The sequence below is a fragment of the Cricetulus griseus genome, assembly GCF_003668045.3.
Source record: "Cricetulus griseus strain 17A/GY chromosome 1 unlocalized genomic scaffold, alternate assembly CriGri-PICRH-1.0 chr1_1, whole genome shotgun sequence".
Taxonomy (NCBI): Eukaryota; Metazoa; Chordata; class Mammalia; order Rodentia; family Cricetidae; genus Cricetulus; species Cricetulus griseus.
In genome coordinates, this window is record NW_023276807.1 from 113,294,535 (window position 1) to 113,315,806 (window position 21,272).

Sequence of the window (21,272 nt, forward strand, 5' to 3'; positions counted from 1 at the left end):
GCACTCCCATAATTCCTTCTCAACAGAGGTACTGGTGACTATGATGGTAGCAGACCACACTATGCCTGCTGCTTCCTGTGGAAGACAGATGAGTAACTGAAGTTTCTAATCAAATAGCTGCTGTCGTTTTTTTGTTTGTTTGTTTGTTTCTTTTCTTTTCTTTTCTTTTTTAAAGATAAAGACCCTTGAGTTGACCTGGTGTAAGCAGTTGGCACTTAAAGTCATAGAATTGAAATGAGGCAATTCCCTTGATGGCCTTGAAAGAGAAAATTTCCATGTTGTGTAGAGGACACAAAGTAGGCTTTCAACATGCCTGCAGGTGTAACCTCTAGCAAGAAATTCTGTGCCACACACATGGAATGACTGCTGCACTCCTACTTCAGGGCAGCTGTGACTGCCTGCACATGGTGAGCCAGTTAAAAAATTCACCATGGAATGGGGAAGGGATCATGAAGCCCCACCCCTACCTGAGGAGTTATTGGCAGTTGGCGGCTATCGGGTGACTCATTTTTCTTTGAACAGAGGATAAGAACCAGTAGTCTATCCATGCCCCATTGGACAGCCCCACACCTGTGCACATATGGACAGTATTAAGTGGACTCAGTAAAGTTGTTTTTTTCTCTTTCTTTTTAAAAAAGAGGACATGAAATTGGGTGAACTATGTGTTAGGAGTACCTCAGGAGTGTTTCAGAGAGAATGGGGGGTAGATATGATCAAAATACATTGTATCCAAGTATGAAATTTTCAAAGAATAAGTTTTAAAAATTATCTTTAATATGAGGGCTTTCCTCCTTAACCATTGTAAGAAGCTGTCAGCAATGTTACATTACAAGTCTGCCAGCAATTGTTAGCCTCAGCTAGACCTCTCAGCCTTTACTAACACCATTTTCAGCTGTGTGGTAACCTGAACCTCCAGGTCATCCAGTTTGCATGCCCTGAGTGACTAACCAAGGAAAGATAAATATACATGAGTCAGGAGTATGTAGCAATCTGATAGTCTGCCATAGAAAACTAAAACAGCCATTGGATAGGTTGCATCTCATGGTCTGCATGTCACTGAATCCAAAGCTGTTAGTGGCTCCAATTGCCGAAGACTATGAGCTATTTTAAAGATGAGTCAAAGAACAAAATGAAATAAAATATAGCCCACATCATCCATCTTTCTTCTTGATTATTCACAATAAACAAAGAGATCAGAGAACATTTTTTGCAAGTCAGTAAGGTCTAGTCTTGTGTTTTGTAACAACAACAACAAAATGAATATATGGAGATGTGAGTTCCACTTGCAGAATTAACAGGTAGGTTGCTGTGAACAAGGCAGAGCTGAGTCAGCTTCTGGATGCTATATACAAATAGTCATTAGAGTTATGATCTGTTGATTGTCCTCATGCACCAGGAAGTAAATGTGTTACTTATAAATACTATCATGCTAGAGATAGGTAAATATAGTTTTTATTGAAAATAGTAAGTTTTGGAGAGAAGAGGCAGAATATACAGGATCGTCACTGTTGAAGCTGCTGTGATCACAAGTCTGATTCATAACCCTGGGCTATTTGCCTCAAAAGTAAGGGGTTAGTGTGTGCTTCCACTGTGAAAACTGTGAAGGGTTTCCACAGCATGTGGCACAGAGAGGACCCTCCTGTGACTTTACAGAGGTGAGTTAGTTACATCAGAGATCCTGACCGTACAAATGTCCCCAGGATTAGACAATGGCAGTGACTCTGAGCCCTGGCAGGGCAACTGCAGGCATCTGAAAACTCCCTTATTCACAACAGTGAAAAGGGAGTCAGGCGTGAACTCTTTGAGCTTCAAAGATATTCTCAGAGCCCATTGGGGATGAGCATAAATCTTCAAATTTATCTAAAGTTGAGCAAATTCATAATGACAAATGTAACAGCTCCTCTAAATTGAAGTTCATCGCTTGGCAGTTTGGGAGGCTTGGAGGAAGTGCCAGCAACAAGGACTTGGAAGGAAATCAATCTTCAGATTCCCTGAAAACATAGGGAGTTACTGTGGAAGACATATGGAGGGGCCCATACTGCATGGAAGAAGAAAGCTTGCAAATGTCAGTTTTGTAGCCTCGATGTCAGGAGGATGTCAGCAGTCCAAGTCCACACCTAACTGTGAAAAGAAAGGGAAGCTGGGTACCCATGGGCCACGGAGAACTAGATATTCTTAACCTGTGCTGTTCCTGGGAGGAGTGAGTGAAGATGGGGAGGGCACAGTTTTGAGGATTGGAACAAGAGTCCTTCTCATCTAAGCAGGCAACAGTTAAAGAGTTTCTCTGTTTATCGATGTCCAGTAGTGCAGTGGTAAAGGGCCATGAAGCAGGCTCCCAGGAAATAAGTGTCAGAACATACATCCCAAGGATCTCACTTTCTTCATTACACCAAGTGTGAAGTGCAACACCTGCTTGGGACAGGCAGTAAGGGTAGTGTGAGATAATGACTGCCATTCAGTCCTGCACAGCAAATATTAACAGTGGGCTTTCCTGCTACCACTTAGTATCAGTCACACTCACACAGGCTACAGAGAGGAACAGAACACAGTTCCTCACATGTGCAACCTAATCAGACAGTCCTTATTTGCCAAAGACTTTTCCAAACTTCAAGCCCTTTTTCCTTTTAATTCCTTAACCAGGTCCAGAGTTTGCTGTTGCATGCAAAACAACCAAAGATAAGAATCCAGTGAGTGACTCCCTCCCTCTTGAGAAGCCAGTCTCCTCTCAAGTCTATACCTAAATCTATGCTGAAAACTTTTCTTAATATAGACCTCAACTCTGCCTCATATTGAAAAACAATTATCTGATTCTTTTTATGAAAATTATAACATGATAGTTAGAATTACTTAATTGGAACTGATGTTAGAATCCATACCTGCGTCTCTTTTTAAGGTAAAGTATCATATGTACTCCTTACACTCCGGGAATGGGCCATCTTCCCCACTCCTATGTGCCAATTAAACATCGCCTTGGTAGATAACAAAGCCCAGGGCTAAAAATGGGAGGAAACTAATGGAACCACTGATAATCAGTAGATGCGATGGGGCCTGAGGAAGGATGCTACACACAACTGATGAGAATACGAGATTTCCTAGAATGTCTGCAACTAATGCCAATGAGACTATGCTTCAGATCAGACTGGACAGATAAATCTCTGAACAGCTCCACCACTGGGCCTCCTCACACCAGGCTGATGGGCCATTTTCTTACATAAGGCACAGTGCTGGCCTGACTGTAGTTTAACAGGATAATTATCAAGTGAAAAATGGCTGCCACACTGCTGGGAACCTGAATAATAACTCTCATAATTACTGATTTGGGGCCTGTCTTTAAAAAATAGGGTTCTGAGTACTACAGCCCTTGCAGTGACTACAATCCTGTATAAAGTCTAAGTGTAGGGAGTGATTCAGGGTATAATTAGCAGTTTATTTGCATAATCAGTCAAATACTGTTTATAATTTCTCTTATAGTCCTATTGAAAGGCAATAGATAAGCATGAGATATTCTCGTATTTTAATGCAAACAACCTTGAAAAAGTTGATTACTTAGTGGGTTTTTTTTTTTTTTTCAGAGCTAGAGAATAGAACTGTGCTAAATGCCTTAACTGAAAAGAAGGGAGTGTAGTTGGCTGTACCAAGTACTGGAACTACTTCACATGTGTGACACGACAAATATTTTCATAGGAAATTTGTGATGGACAGTTGTATCTCTCAGGTAAGCAGCTGACTTCAGTTTATGGAATGTGTCCAAGAATCTATTAAATGGGAAAGCATGTACATACATAGCTAACCTTCTTATGGAAAGTATTTCAGGGTTGGTTTGTATGAGGGACAGGAGAGTGACGTCGAGTTATTATGTGGATCTCTGAGTGAGGAAATGGTTCACACTGGGCTGATCATTCCTTTAGATGCTGAAAGCTGGTATGTGTTTCCACCGTTAATACAAACCCATCCTGACATACCAAATGACATAGTTTTCAAAATGAAACCAAGGATTACATGAAAATCAAGATTATTCAAGGCATAAATAAGAAAGGGGAAGGTAAATGTACTGCTTTGAGGAACTCCAGATAACATATGGAATAGGTTCTAGGTATAACTGTGTTCTAGTTCAAAAAATGGTGTGGTTCTAACACCATGCTCTAATGACCTCTTTCATTCTTTAGATATTTGAAATGTTTGCACAAATGTCAATTGTCAAGTTCACATCCTCCTGACTTGTGAAGAAAACAAAGATACATATTCTGTTTGCTACAGAAAAGTTCCCGTGTAAAATTGGGTTAAAGAGGGCACTGAGAGAAGAAGACAGACCATCATAAAAACAAATATGTAGAGTATAACAATTGTATGAAGTAGATGCTCTTGGAATGGAGGCACAACACTGTAAACTCCTAAATGCAAATACTCTAACAGGACTTCTGTGATTGAATAGTGACTCTTGAAACATGTCTTGATAGGTAACTTTGTCATGGGATTTCTACAGCCTCAATGCAGTGCAGCTGAATATCGCTTACTGTACTTGTGGAAGAATATTGTGTTTATTATTATTTATTTTTTATTATTTAAAACAATTTTTAATTTTTCAGTTTATTTTACATCCTTCCTCCTCTCCTCTCATGTCCTTCCTCCAAACTCCCTTTGCCTGCTTCTCCACTCCTCATTTTCAGTTCAGAAAAGGGCAGGTCTCCCATGGATATCAACAAAATATGGCATATCAAGTTGCTGTAAGACTAAGCTAATTTTACCTGACTTTGATGAATGCTTTATTTTACTCCACCTGAATGTGCAAGGTGTTTTTATTACTTGAGAACATGAAATGGACATGAAGACTGCACTCTATCTCAGTGTGTGGTTAAGGATGTTTCAAATTGACAAGCTCACTATTGTACTTACTGAACATTAAGTTAAAAGTTCATAGTAAGAGGCAAGGGGTATGTATCCCCATTGGAAGATGTGACTGCTGGATATTGGAGGAAACACCTGCAACCTCAACACTTAAGAGACTAAGACTGAGGGTTGGTGAATTTGAGAACAGCCCGGGCTATACAGGGAGACCCTGTCTCAAAGTAAAACTAAACAAAACAACACAAAATAAAGAAAAGTTATGGCCAAGACTTTCTAAGAGCTAATTCTTTGAAGTAATGGCTCAGTTAGTCCTTTAGCATATCTAGAGAACAAGGTTTTATCCATTCATTTTTATGTATCCAGGGCACAGAAAATGACACATGAACCATTCTTGAAGAAGGCTAAGTAAATAAACAGGCGTTTGCCATGAAATTATGTCTAATGACATCCACTGAATAAGAAGATGCAAGCCGATTCTTATTCATTGCTCAGAACTACTTATTTTATATAACTTCATGATTTAGTCACATTTTATGTAGGCAACACTCCAATCAGGCATGGTTGAGAACATCTAAAGAATTTATCAGCCCTAGTTCCTTGGGAGCCATTTTAGTTTTGAGTTTAAAATATGAACCTCAAGTTCTGATTCTCTCTACAAATCTGCAAGTAATTGTATGATTTGTCTTACATTCCATGACCAGATGAGTTGCAGCAACCTGAGATTGTGTTAGTTTGAATGTTTTAAGACATGGAGAAAATCATGGGTGCTACCCTGTGCATACAGCTAGATAACACCACATGGTGAGTTGCATTTCTATAACAGTGCTAGAGGACTCATTTAGCCCATAATCATATATACAAAGCCGTATGTTTGCTGGCTATATATGTAGCTCAGGGGTAGAGTGCTTGTCTCATTTGCACAAAGACCGGGGTATGATCCCCAACAACACAAAAAAAAAAAAAAAGGAAAAAGAGGAAGAAGAGAGGAAGAAACAAATAAGGATGAAAAGAAAACTTTAAAGCAAGATAACATGATAAAATGTCTAAAATTAAGGCATGCAGCATAAAAATACACTGAAAACTCTATTAAGAAAATTAATAGAGCAATTTCCCTACATGTTGATTTTTGTTGTTGTAGTTGTCAATGTACCTGAAATAGTTGCTCTCCGGAAAATTTTAAGACAAAATAGTATAAAGCTAACAACAGTCATTATATTATGCATCAAATATGACAAACCTGTGTCCTATTTATTCCTACCCTTGAATAATCTTATTTTTTTAATAATTCCCTTTTAGTGCAGTAACTTCCTTGTTCCTTTCTCAGAGTGCTATTTCTATTGCACTGGAATTGATAGTATGTATGTATCTTTACTACTCTTGCTAACCTACAGTTTCCTTTAAGGCAGGGCAGAGATCACACCTGTTTGCATGTTCATTGCCTACCAATAGCATAGCAACCTGTGGAAAGCTTATAATACACCCAGAACTTCAACTCAGGCAGACTGGGATTTCTCTATGTCTTCTGCTGCTGAGGTGTTTCTTGAAGGGGAACTCACAGTTAGTTGAGGACAAGCAGAAGCAGGGCTTTAGTGAATGCAAATACATTTCCTATGATGTGTCATGTTCTAGTCCCATTCAGCTGCTCTTAAATTTTCACAATTTTTTATTTGAGTATGAACTGGGGACATTTACACAAGGCTGCAATATTTAACAAAGAATAATAGCAGGGCACAAACTTAAATGTGATCTTTGCATGGACAGAGGATGATTTGTAGTATCTTTTGCCTTAAGATGGATTATTTAGCAGCATGGAGACAGAGACAATCAGTAGAAAGCATATTAGGACTTTGAACTCTAATTGCTTCCTGGGCTAGCAAAACAGGGTATGGTACCCTCTTGCAATAAGCAGTCGGGCATATGATCCTGAGGGAGAACAACCAATTCCCTGAGTGTATGTGTTGCAGAAATTACTAATTATATAAAGATGTGCTACATTTATTTTGCAGAATATCACTTTAACTGTGTAAAGTTGTGCTGTATTTGTTTAAAGATAAAAGTGTGTTGTTTAATTATGTAAAGATGTGTAGCATTTGTTTCCACCTTTCTTTTGTAAGGGACCTAATTAGCCTAGGTCCCTTACAAAGGACCTAGTAATAAAGAGCTGAATGGCCAATAGCTAGGCAGGAGAGGACTAGGCAGGGCTGTAGGCAGAGAGAATAAATAAGAGGAGGACTCTAAGGCTCAAGAGAAGAGAACTGGGAGAAAGATGGAGACATGCCTGGGGCCAGACACCAGGCAGCTGCCAGATAGCCAGACGTGAAGACAGAAGGAAAGTAAGATATACAGAAAGAATGAAAGGCCAAAGAAAAAAATAAAAAAATGGATTAAGTTATAAGAGTCAGCAAGAAAAGAGTTAAGCTAAGGCCGAGAATTCAAAACTAACAATAAGTCTCCGTGTCATGATTTGGGAGCTGATTGGTGGCCCAAAAGAAAAGTCTTGAATGTGTGTGGTGTTGCTAAGCCACATTTTTTTTGGGGGGAAGGGGTGTGAGGTTTTTGTTGTTGTTATGTTTTCAACATATAGTTCTGGTTATCAAGACATAATCCCACTGTGAACCAAGGAGCACCTTTATGATTATAACCCAAGTATGACATTGCTAGACTAACATTTTACCAGGCACCCTCACTTTCAGGCTAAAAGGATCATGGTTACGAGGGTCAGTACAGTTTCTTCTTTCTAGCATCCTTTATGGTGCAGAGCTCCTATTGTCTAGAAACAAGTGCCAGTGGGAAGGCCTATCACTGTAACAACAAGGAAGTTCACCTTGCCTTTCCCATAACTCAGTATGTGGTAGAGTCATTTTGGATTGAGACTCTTATGAAGGACATAAAAGTAGGAAAATACTCCCTAGAACCAAAGCCAGGAATGCTTTGCACCAGGATTCCACAGTCACAGAGTCTCCGGAAAATACACAGTGTCCTTTTTCTCTCTCCACCTCATTCAGACCTCCCAAAAGAGATGCCGAAGGCAGGCAGAGATCTGACTTGTTTAAATCTATCTATTTCATGACTTTCACACTATAAAAAAAAGAGCCAGCCCCCACCTCAGAGTCCATGAAAGCTTGATTTATAACAGATAGAGGGCAAATAAAAACCTCACCAAACCCAAAAGATTAGTCATAAATATGGGGACAATTGTATCTCCTATTTGGAAAGCACTTTAAATTTATTCAAAGGACTCTTGTCCCTTATATCGGATGGTCATCAGTGTAGTATTTATCATTGATGAGAGGATGGAGTGTCCCTCCATCTACTGTTATGGGCACTCTGTAACTTGTGATGCCCAAAACCTGAAACCACAAATAGGAAGAGGTTCACGCCCCTTTTTCTCCTTCAGCAGGCAGTCAGTTCGTCTATTCCTGTGGGCTTTCTCTGAAGTAATTTTTTAATGAATAGTCTGAGACTTTCCATTAATACCACAAGAATACATTGTCTGAAGCTCTCCATTGATTATACTAATTTAAGGTAAGAGTTTTAAATAAAACCATACAAAAATCCCCAAATTTTTATGATAAGCTTCTTTCCTTCCAAAAGATGTCCACCATTCTCAGACACACAGCAGAGACTCTGGGTTATGAATGAATGAATAAATGAGTGAGAGAATGAATGAACAAACGAAACAATGAACTAGTAAAGTAACAAAATGAACACTGAATAGAAACCTTCCTTGATCCTAACTTAAATTGCTTCAAATCTATCAACACTTAATGAACTCTGCAGTAGAAAAGGATAACTCAGAAAAATCACATTAGAGACCAGAGAACCAAAAACCACTTAATGCCCAGTGCCTCTGAGACAATGACATCTCTGTCATTCTGCAATAGTGATGCCATAGATACAGACAAGTGTGCATTCCTGTCATTAACCATCAAGGGCAGCTCTGAGGAACTGAGTCCTGTTATCAAAGATGAAGTTTTAAATGCAGTCAAAGGCAGTTTCATTTCTTTGGCTCTCTTGTAAAAGAGATACAGAACCACAAATTACCAACCAGGTTACTGGCACTCAGTACTTTTTAAACCAGCACTTTTTTCTCTCAAAATGGGACCTGGACATCACAACTGCTGATGGGCAGGTGTCATTATTGTAGTAGTTTGGAGGTTGCTTATTGATATCTTACTCTTCCTTAATATCATTTCCCCCTCTCCCAACCACCAACTTCCTAGAAAGACAGGCCTGATTCTCAAGCTAACCAAAGCCAGACATCCTTCAACTCTGTGCCAAGTGGTGGGATGAATAGTGAAAACCCACCTCTATTTTAATTCCAAATTCCTACCATGCTGTAGGATTAATGTATTCATTTATGTAGACATTCATTAACTCATGAAGTCGTGTTCCCTTTTTGCATTAAGGCTGGCATTGAACTAACCACTCATGCATTTCATAATACTACATGATGTGGTCATGACTAATATCTTGGTTTTGCAGATGAGAAAAAAACTGAAGTTAAATAAGATTCAATCAGACACAAAATAATTCTATGTGAATTGGGACCATGACATTGATACTTTGGGGGAGAAAGACAAATAAATATTCAGGAAATATTTATTTTATTAAGGACCTAATCCTTAAGATCAGCTGTTATGTGTCTTTTGAGGTGGCTCAGGACCTACAGCACTGGCCACATGATACTGTACTCCTCTAGGCTTCAGGAGGACATGGAGAGAAATATAAAGGAAATGATTTCAGAGTTCCTATACTACAACCTCAATATATGTAAGGATGGTGGAATGAACTAATAGCAGTGAAGAGAGAGATCAAGGTTACTTGGACTACAGAGAATTTTTATAGCTTAAGGGAACATGTCTGTATACATAACACATAAAACACGCATTTCTAGACAAGCCTGAAGAACTTAGCTAATGTTGCAAAGCCATCAGAGCTTTCAGAAGAAAAACAGAGATGGGGGGGTGAAAATGTTAAAAAAAGAAGAAGAAGAAGAATTGGGGCGTGTGGTGATTGCTTCACAGAGGGAACAATTTGCAATTCTTCAGGCTACCTAATAAGACCTGGTGAGTATGGAGAATGAAGGTAGGAGTGGAAGTAGCATTCCTAAATTGCTTTATTTTCTGTATCCATTTTATCTGGAAAGTCAAATGTCTTCCTAATAGATACAGAGTAGCGTTTGGTTGTGACATTGAAGGTGGATGGCCCTTCCACAAATTTTCATTTTAGATCACGTGTGAAATCAAGAAGGGATAGCTCTGTATAATGGACAACTACTGGAAATCTCAGCCTAGAACTGAAATTACACAGACTAATTAAAGGAACAGCCAAAAGTTTAAACCTTTTGGTGGGGCTTGAAGCGCGGCTAAGAACCTTTGATGTATCTTCTCACTAAACTTCCACTTTCTGTGGACACTACTGATACTTCCGAAATGAATTATTCCGAACCATGCAGCTGGGTTGTGTTCAGGGATCAACCTAAAAGTCCCCTTTCCGATGAGGAAGTCCAAACAGATGACATTTCTCATTTATTTCACCCCTCCGTAACTTTAACCAAGTTAATTAAATGCTCTGGAATCTCTGCCTCCAAAGTACAGAGCTGCACATATGTTTAACCCGGCTTCTTTCTGCTTTCCTCTTCCAGCTGATGCAACAAACACTGGAAGTGGGAGTGGCTCTACTGGGCAGCTGGAGTCAGAGAGAAGCAGAATCTCATTGTGGCTGCAGTTCTCCTGGAAGGGCTCAGCAGAGAGGCCTTGGGGGCTCCCACCTTTCAGGGAACCTCAGCACCAAGCTCTACACATTGTCCCTATCATAAGGCCAGCTTTTCAAATGCTCAAAAGGCATGGTGAAGTCAAGGCTGTTCATTGCTGTCAGTAATAATACACTGGTGAGTGAGCTACAAATAGTCCTAGGCTCTTTGGTTATGTTATATGCTCTTTTGGCACAACCCAGAATGGTAGTATTATGGCCACTCTTTGCCATAAGAAACAGGTTCTATCATGCATGCCACATGGTCTTCTGGATCTTTCTCCAGAGTCACTCCCCAGAAAAATGTTTCTTGAATGAATCGTGAGCCATATACATATTTCTTAAGAATGTAGCTGGCACTGGCTAGCTCTGCTGAGAAGGCTCCCAGAAGCATGTCACTCAGATGATTGTGACAGTCATGAGGAAAAAAAAAGCAGACAACACAGTTCTGCTGCATGTCCAAGAGAAGCAAAGAAAAGCAAGATTCTTTATACAGTGGGTGATCAACTTAACTTACGGTGTTCTCTCTGCACTAGGCAGGGAAGGGGCTAACAACACACTACACTGGATTAAGAGTCACAAAGCAGGCATGAAGAGGGCTTTAAGGGTGTGTATCACTGACTTCCTGAGCCCTCTATCTTGAATAAAAGCATTGTAACTATTATATCTTATATCTGTTACCAAAAATAGGCATATTGATGAAGTCATTTATTTTCCATTAATTATGGGGACAATGCTGGTTTTTTTGTTTTTTTTTTTTTTTCTATTAGAGCAGATCCCAATACACCCTAGAGCAGAGTGCTGACTATGGATCAAGTTCATCCAGTATTGAAAGTCTAAAGAGCTGGGTTAAGCCTTGTTTTGCGACCCATTCCACTTGATGAGTTAATCATTTCTCTAAATGTCTATTCACTTGTTCACTCACTCAAAATATTACTGACTACCGATTACAGTGTGTGCATTCTTGCATCAGTCTGAGAATTCGGCTCTCAGCAATCCCTCCACCTACCTGGACATTAGAATGCGGGTAGCAAACAAATTTTAAAGGAGCAAACACATATTCCGGGATTGGGGTAGCGCACAGATAGGAAATTTATAACTGCAAGGGTCCTCCAAGGACACAGATGAAGATAGGAATAAGCTATTCTAGGAAAGGCTATAAACCACCTAGGGTTAGTTCTTATTGTTTAGCATGGATAATTGGGGAAATTTTCCTATAAATAAAAAAAATCTATTAGGCAAGTCTTTCCTATCAGAAATGCAAAGAATTCTGCTCCCTGGCAGTCAGGAAGGAAAAACCTCAGCTTTGAGTCCAGGGACAGACAGGCATCTTCCCAGCCCAGCATACTGTGCCTGCATCCAGAATGGGTTAAAGTGGCAGTGCTTGGAAGTACCACATAAACAGCATGTCAGATGTTCTAGGCAAGTTTCATCTTCTCTGTATCCCAGTCCCAGGCTGTCAATCAGCTGTCACTGGTCCGCACATCAGCCGGGTGCATACATCACCGGGCTGTCAGCAAGGCTGCTGATGAGACTTGGCTCCAGCCTGTCAATCATCTTTGTTTCTCTTCTCCACTCGGGAAATATTTTGGCTCAGAGAAACAAAGAAACCTGGGCAGTGATGGTTCCTAGTCAGGCGTTTCCTCGTGTGTATGGACATATGACTTGTCACTAGCACAGGTTCTGTCTCACCCCAGGAGATGTCTGGGTACTGGTTCAACAGAGGGAAGAGCAAGAACCTGTTTTGTTGGTGCAGGCTTTAAAACTGTAATTCTAGTTAATCCTCCAAGCAGGCCCTTGTGGGTTCTCCAACTGGCAAAGCCCAGGAACATAAAATAATGATAAATTGAAGTTATCTGAGCTCTGCCTCAGAAAATAAACAAATGACAGAATGAATAAACAAGTCAGCTCAGAGGGTGGTGCCTGCTTGGATAGAAATCAGTCCCCACTGACTGGGCAACTGGGCAAGGAAGAGTTGCTGCATTACTGAGCTCATTCGGTTCCCTACACCTTCTGCAATGCTACTGTAGAACCTGTGGTGGCTTGGGGCACTCACAAGGGAAAGGCAGAACCGCCATAATTTGGAATACCAGTGCTGGCACCAGACATTTCAGACCGTTGGCTAGCATACCAACCCTCTCATTCAAAATAGTCCACAACACCAAAATCCTAAATGTCCCTAGAACAAGTTACCATAGGACAACAAAACCCATGGTGGTAGACTCTCTCTTTTGCTAACCCATAAAATCACTACATGCATATGTATGTATGCATGCATATGTATGCATGGTAAGTTAATTTGTCACTCAATAGATCCAGATAGTACTAGATTCTTTAAAACACCCTTATATTAAAAACAAAGACACATATTCCGTAGTGACTTTTGAACATATTCAGGCGATATCAGTGTCTTGAACCATGTTTATCTTGAGCCTATCACCTATCAGTTGTCAAGCTCTCTGAACAGACTGCTTCATCTGCATAAGTTCCATCATCACCTCTGCATTTGTGACATGGAACTGTTTGCCCCTCTGATGGGTTCTTTCCTATGAGTACTGCTGATTTTGAAGGCATGTGTCTCTCTGATCTCAGTGGACATTAATTGCACCTGTGTTGATGTATCTACGGTTCTTGGGCTGATAATACAAGCAGGAAATCTGATGGCTGACCAGTTGGCTGAACCTAATCAGGGCAGATCAGCTGTTACCCAAGGTGCCACTAGCTGTAATTTTGGGATCTTTACAGAGTTATCACTTGCCCGAAAGACAAGGATCTATAATTCTGTCAACACTAATCTCAAACTGTATGTTCAAGGCAGCTCTTGCTTCCACTGCCCAAAAGAAAAGATAGCACTTGTCAGATAAATACCTGAGATCGTAGATAATAGGAAATTAGAGGATGGGACTGATTCTGTGATGGTGAGGGTTTTCTTTCTTCAAGAAAATTTACACAAGCAGAAGTATGAACCTCAAGAATAAAAGGGTCATAGACAAGACACATGCCAAACCCTCATCCTTCTGCTATCCACATATTGGGCAATTTGGTGCATATTTGCTCCACCCTCTAAATCATCAAATGCAGAAACAGTCCAAGCCTCAAAAGAAAATCTCACACTGGTGACCTGGGCTGCCACACAGTGACAGTGCCTTGGTGGGAAGCAAGCACATTGTCAGGGGCAGAGGCGTTATTGTCAGACTGTCAGTTCAGGCTAGTATACTCAGACCTTTGCTGTCTTCTTATAGTCACAAAAATAAGAGAATACTAGAAAATAAACTTCTTCCTTACTGTATCGCTTTGGTCCGTCTTCCAAACAAAATGAAAGTGTTAATGTGGCATCATCTTCGAAAAACTCAGTGGCAAACGCATCCCACCAGAGGTTGTCACTGTCCTGAAAAGAGACAAGTAGCTCATTTACTTAACAAGCAAAGGCAACAACAGCAAGTATCTCAAAGAGAGCAAGAAAAGATGGGTGGGATAACTAATAAAACAAACCATCACCACCAACAAAACTGTGGCTCCCTACTTAGCATATGTGCGTGGGTGTTCAGGGAAGGGGTGGGTAGTGTGTGGTTACTTTTCAAATTAATTGCTTCAAATGTGGATCAAATTCCAATTCACTAGACAAACTAACACCAAGTCAAACAACTAAAAAATAATTCTTTTTTTTTGTTTTTGTTTTGTTTTGTTTTGTTTTGTTTTGTTTTGTTTTGAGACAGAGTTTCTCTGTGTAGCTCTGGAGCCTGTCCTGGAATTTGCTCTATAGACCAGGGTGGCCTCATAGAGATCCACCTGCCTGTGCCTCCCGAGTGCTGGAATTAAAGATGGGCACCACCATCACCAGGCCTAAAAATTAATTCTTGATGACATATTTGGAGAGATTTTTAAGATGTACTTTGAAATCCAATGGCTGTGTATTTATGAAAGGTTAGTTATTTGATATGAATACATTCAAGATTGTGGCTTTAGGTTTTTTTGCTTGTTTGTTTGCTGTCGTTGTCTTGAGTCCACTTTTATTTATGGAAAACCTGATTTTACAACCAGGCTAACAGTTGTTATTTTTATTTTTTAATGATTTGCTCAAGCAGGATTATTCATAGTTAGTTTTGCTTTTTATACAATTTTTATCATTGTAACAGAGAGCCATTGCCTCTCTCTCTCTCTCTCTCTCTCTCTCTCTCTCTCTCTCTCTCACATGCACACACACACACACACACACACACACACACACACACACACACACCTATGCAGAAGCAACAGTCTTATGCCAGTGGATTTTCTTGAAGATTTTTTTAAGGCAACAACAACTTTCTTGTTATTAAAACAATTGTGAAAAATAGAAAAGTTCAGGGGAATGCAGGCCTTCCATAACAGTCTGTTTGTCTCTTTGAGTGTTTCCCTTATTCATCTAGAAAGCACTTTAGGAAGGATGTAGCTGAAGGACATTCAAATTGCTGTTCCCAGGAGATGAGGGGACCCACAGCAGAGGCTGAGGCAGTGTCCAACTTAGTGTTCAATTTACCCCCAAACTCTTAAGTAAAAGCTTTCTCCAGAGACTGTCTGCTCTGGTGCCAGATTGTATAGGAAGATGGCTCCCAGCTGCCTGTCAGAGGAGTGCAGGGTAGGGGGCTGCACCACCATTCACTGTGTCCTTCTTCATGGTCCCTCAATGCTGGGGCCCTGGCAGAGACTGCAGTCTCCCTGCTGACCATTCAGCTGTTCAGCTTATGACAACCTTAAGTTGTTGCCATCACTGGAAGGCTTCAGGAATGAGCCTTCATTCCTTAAAAGAACAATTAAGACGCCGGGGAAGATTGATGTCGCCCTCTCCCGCAGAACGGAACAAGCTCAGACAAATGAATTTTTCTGTCTCCTTCCTCTGGATTCCACCCAATAGCCACATTAAGGCCGATGCTTTTCTTTAGAAAACACACCAGTTAATACAAGATCACCCCAAGACAGTGCCAGACCCTCATTCAAACTCCCACCCTGGTCTCCTTTCTAAGTATTTTATTGATCATTTACTATGTTCAGTACCAGAAATGAGTTTTATCCTCAAAGTCTGCTAGTGGGACATCAAATGACCAGTGAAAGACAGCCTTGACCATTTCAGAGAACCCAGCCATGGAAGTTTCTAGAGCATTTAGAAAAGACTATGAGTTTTGAAGTATAAAAACAATCAGTTCTGGAAATAAATCCCATTTGTAATGCTGAACTCACTAGTTTATCTGACTTTAAGTTGCTACAAATAAATATCGCTCCTTAATTGTATTCAAGACCCACCAAATGCTATTCTGATTGCTTTTCTGTGTTTTCCAATATAATCCACAAATGTCTCATTTTTGTTTTTATTTTTGCTTTCTTCCTCAACACAAGGATTGGCTTCCTATCGTTAGGAGTTTTGTTCCTGTCTTGCATTCTCCAGCCTGCAGAATGGTGTCAGGCCACGGTATTCTCAATAGAAGTGGTTCCATGAATGAAAGTAGCTACCTGTGCTATTTTCTGAGCTTTGCTATTGCAGAAACTAAACTGTCAGTGGAAAATGTAACTTAACAGGTATGCTTGGCCATCAAAAGTTAGGGATGGGATGTCTAGCTTTCTGTACCTCTGCTCTGCTGCAGCAATGTGCCACATGTCCCCAGCTGTCTTATTTGGGTATGGAGAGAACTAGGTTTTAGGAAGAAGGAGGGAGAAACAGCAGGGACACTCGGCCTCAGCCCCCCTTCTTCCCCAAGCTCTCTGCTTTGTAGTACAGATTTGCTGCCATAACTCATGCCCAGGTTTGCTAGGACTATGTCACTGATGGAATTTGCTCCTGTGGACAAGGCTGCCCCAAGACAAGCCTATGTCCTAGGCTTCCTAGCTATTAGAACCAGGGTGGTTTTAACTGACCTACTTCTTTGAAAGTTGCAAATAACCACAATCACAAAAGTCGTCAAAATAATATCCACCTGGCAGAGTAAACGTGTGAATGAACTAGGTTAGAGGCTGTGAATTGCTCACAGACATAGAGTTCAGTGAGGACCAAGAAAATGCATCTCCCTGCTACTGCCCACCACCATCTCTACATCATTTTGGGGGCAGGAGACCATCCATATTCAAATGAACTGCATTGAAAAATAAATTCTACAAACCAATCTGTGAATAAATCAAGGTACTTTTCAGGTTTTGCTCATTTGCAGTCCATACACCAGGGCCCAGCAACTAGTCAAATACCTGAGCAGAAACTAGAAAACCACCTTTGTGCTTTGCTCATTAGTTAGGTGTCCATAAACTGGATCGGGACTACCCATCCACTTTCTTACAACTTGACTCCTGGTCTCTGAGATATCAGCTGCAAAAAGATCTAGTGCAAGGAAAAATTAAGGAGAAACCCAGGCTGACATGAGATTTTTCAGAGAAAAAGACGGGCTTGGGCTAAAATAAGTTTGAGAACTGTCTGCAGATAGCCTTTCATATTCTCAAAAAAGCTTCCATTAGAGTGAGCAGAAGTTGCAACAAGCATATGGCCCAAGGAGAGATGTCACTTGATTCAAACTAACTGCATAAGAACAGACTTGTAACCAATGACAGTTTATTCTGGAGAGGATGTGGAGAAAGGGGAACACTCCTCCACTGCTGGTGGGAGTGCCAACTCTTACAGCCACTTTGGAAATCAGTATAGCGACTCCTCAGGAAAAGGGGAATCAGTCTACCACAAGATACAGCAATTCCACTCTTAGACATCTACCCAAAAGAAGCACATTCCTACAACAAGGACATCTGTTCAAAGTTGTTCATAGCAGCACTATTTGTAATAGCCAGAACCTGGAAGCAACTTAGATGCCCCTCAACTGAGGAATGGATAGAGAAAATGTGGTTCATTTACACAATGGAATACTACTCAGCAGGAAAAAAAAAAACAATGGAATATTGAAATTCGAAGGAAAATGGATGGAACTAGAAGAAACCATTCTGATGAGGTAACACAGTCACAAGAAGACAAACATGGTATGTACTCACTCATATATGGAATTTAGATATAAAGCAAAGGATTACCAGCCTAAAATCCACACTGCCAGAGAAGCTAGGAAACAAGGAGGACCTTAAGAGAGACATACATGGTCCCCCAGAGAAGGAGAAAGAGACAATATCTCCTGAGCAAATTGGGAGCATGGGGGAAGGGAAAAGGGAGCTAGGAGAATGAGAAGGGGAGAGAAGAGGAGGGGTGAGGAGGACATAAGGGAGCAGGAAGGTTGAGTCAGGGGAAGAATAGAGGAGAGCAAGATAAGAGGTATCATAATAGAGGGAGACACTAAAGGTTTCAAGAGAAATCAGGCACTAGGGATATGTCTGGAGATATACAAAGATGACACCAACTAACAATCTAAGCCTCCCCTGATAATGAGATGGATGACTATCTTATATGCCATCAAATAGCCTTCATCCAGCAGCTGGTGGAAGTAGAAGCAGACACCCACAGCTAAACACTGAACTGAACTGGAATCCAGTTGCAGAGAAGGAGGAGTGATGACCAAAGGGATCCAGACTAGGCTGGTGAAACCCACAGACAGCTAACCTGAACAAGGGGGAACTCTTGGTCCCCAGACTGATCACTGGGAAATCAGCATAGGACGGATCCATACCACATGAACATGGGTGTCAGTGAGAAGACCTCAGAACTCCATGGGGCCTCCTGTAGTAGTTCAGTATTTAATCTCTAGCATAGGTATGGACTTTGGGAGCCCATTCCACATAGAGGGATACTCCCTGAGCCAAGACACACAGGGGTTGGCCTAGGCCCTATCCCAAAAGACATGACAGACTCTGAAGACCCCCTATGGAATGTCTCACCCTCCCTGGGGAGCAAAAAGGATGTGTGATAGGTAGGGTTTTAGTTGGGGGAAGGGTAGGGGAGGAAGGGAGGGAGAGGGAACTGGGATTGACATGTAAAATTATCTTGTTTCTAATTCAAATAAAAAAAAATGAAAAAAATAAGAACGGACTTGTAAGGGGTAGGGTACATTAGCGACAGCACTCTGGAACAATTGGTGTTATTACAGATCTTCAAAGAACACAGAACAAATAAAGATGGAATATTTGAGTTCAGATTTCTAAGCACATACTGTACTGGCTTTTTCTTCGTTTTTTGCTGACTGAGTTAATAAAACTTCTTATTGTACCCATAACTTATCTTAACCCAAGTTGGGAAAAGCCCTTGTCAAAACTGTCCAGAAAGCTTCACTGTATGTTGATTCTTTGTTTCATAACAAGTCTTTGCTATGTTTACAGACAGCAAGATGACCTATTTGTTGCCATGTAGCCCTGACAACTTACATTCAATCCAGGAACCCCCAGTGGGAGGAGCATGATCACTCCTGTTTGTATACAGGCACATCACACACTCAAAGACACTCATGCATACACTAATAATAACAATAATTTCTAAATTAAAATTTTCTGTGCCATACTTTAATTTAGAAAAGCACATACATAACAAAGCTCTTTAGTTTTGAGTGTATAGGTATTAATGTAGAGAAGGAAAGAATATTGAGGGAAAAGCAAAAAAAAAAAATTACTATTGAGCATTGGACAGTCCCATGGCAGTTGTGCATAAAGGAAGCTGTTTGTGGAAAGTCCACACACCAAGACCCCTGGGTTAAATGGGGACTCATAACCCAGTATTTCTAAGTGTTTTACATGCAATAAACCACCTTATATTCATAACTTTCCTAATTGCCTCCAACAAGTGGAGCTCACAACCTTATGGAAATTTATGTCCTTAACCTCCATGTTACCCTAACTTGAATATATAAAATCTGTCTCTCAATCTGTCACCTAACTCCTGCTTTACATGTTTGTTGCTTTGGTAAGGGAATACTAACCCTGAGGGTCTGTGAGGACTAAGAAAAAAGTTACATGTAGTGACTGTTTGATAAATTCAGTTCTAAATATTCATTATAATCTCATTTAATACTTACATCACTTGAAAGGAAGAATCTGAATTCCCAAAACATTAAGCTCCTCAGTAAAACTACACAAGACAGTGGTGAGAAAGTTTACACACAGTCTGCTAATTCCAATCCACATGCTCCCTTCCCTCCAAATTCTGCTGAAATGATATTTTTTTCCACGTTGAAGCAGATCACAGGAGTGGAACTGGTAGGATGCATTTAAGGACCTTTCTCATGAAGAAGTGTCTTCCTTCAGCTTTTTATGGACTTGGGGCTCCCCTGAACACTCCCCCCCCACACACACACACACGTTTTCCTGTTACTAACCTCCTCTTTCGCTGCCTGCTATAGCTTCTGGGATGGGGTAACAATATTACAGAAAACATCTATTCAAGGAAGAGGCCATTGCTAAAAATGGCCACAGCCAGAGTGACCCCTGCTGAACCACATTAGAACCCTCTGTAGAACATCTAAGAATCCAAACTAGTAGAAACTCAGCTCTTAGCCATCTGGTTACACCAGCAGTCATGTGTTATGTGTTGTTCTTATTGCCTGGGAAATCTGGCAAGCACCAAATCTTGTTCTCCTCTTTGGCTGCTCCCTGGGCTGGGGAAGCTTGCCAGTTGAGTTCCCATGGAAGAAGATAGGAAACTACCGCTGACTGTGGCCTTCAAGCATGAGCATGCACAACCCTGATCGGTGCAGTGTGCCGCTTTAAGGAGGGGCACTGTGCATGGTTACCTTTTCCATTCCTGGCCAGATTCCTTCCTAGAAATGAGCAAGCAAGAAGGGAGCAAGAGCCTGGAATGAACAGGAAAGGTCTGGGCCACAGCTAATGAGCTTCTTCCTGGAGTACTACTGTAGGAGTCTGAGGATTCTGAGTCCAGAAGCAAAAGGATGGAAGCAATGTTTGTGCCATGGCAACCCCTCTCTCTGTGCTCCCAGTCAGGGCCACAGACATGCAGGTCAGAAGCTTACACTGAGGCAGAAGCTTCCAAACCTGCCTCTCACCAACACTGCCATTCTGGAGCCATCTTTCAGGTATAATGCCTTATAGCATAAGAACACATTATTGACCATATTTAAACGAATGAGCTTGATTTACTTTAAAGATTAAAGACCCAAGTACAGGATGGTGAAAAACTGAGGCCCACCATCCAGTACTGACAACTATTCATATGATAACAGATTCCTTTTTCAATTAATTTAAATAATAATAAAATAAATGCCCAAGGTCTCCATATCAGACAGTATACTTCTCTCCTTTCCCCTAGAAGCAATTGTCTCCTAAAAATTATATGAATCTTGCAAGCCTAACTCTAATTTAAAGGCATATTTGATCACATTTATATGCAATCCTATTGTTTCTAATGTTTTATTTCATTGTTAAAATACATTCTTTAAACATGAAATTTTACTTTCTTTTTTATTGTTACATTAATTAAATTTATTTAATGTGTGCATTGTGTGAGGGAAAGGGCTCACACCTGCCCTGTCACGGGTGTGGATGTCATAGTACAACCACTGGGAATCAGTTCTCAGCTTCCATTACGTTCGTCTCAGGGACTGGACTCAGATATTCAGGCTTGGCAGCAGGGCCTTTATCTGCTGAGTCATCTTTTTGACCCCATAACTTAAGTGTTTCATTTGTTTATTTAGTTTATTTTGCTCTGCTGGGGATCATATCTGAGACTGTGTGCATGCTTGGTCAAGTGATCTATCACTGAGCTACATGGCCTGTCC

General features: G+C 40.7%; 1 protein-coding gene across 6 annotated transcripts in view; it reads right to left on the reverse strand.

Annotated features, from left to right (window-relative positions):
* LOC100773655 (LIM domain-binding protein 2) overlaps positions 1-21,272 on the reverse strand; it is a 344,587-nt gene that overhangs the window by 188,670 nt on the left and 134,645 nt on the right. For all 6 annotated transcript variants that reach the window (XM_027386989.2, XM_027386988.2, XM_027386986.2 and 3 more), the window contains exon 2: positions 13,885-13,987. In XM_027386989.2, the coding sequence (XP_027242790.1) occupies positions 13,885-13,987 (103 nt within the window). The remainder of the gene's footprint in view (positions 1-13,884; positions 13,988-21,272) is intronic.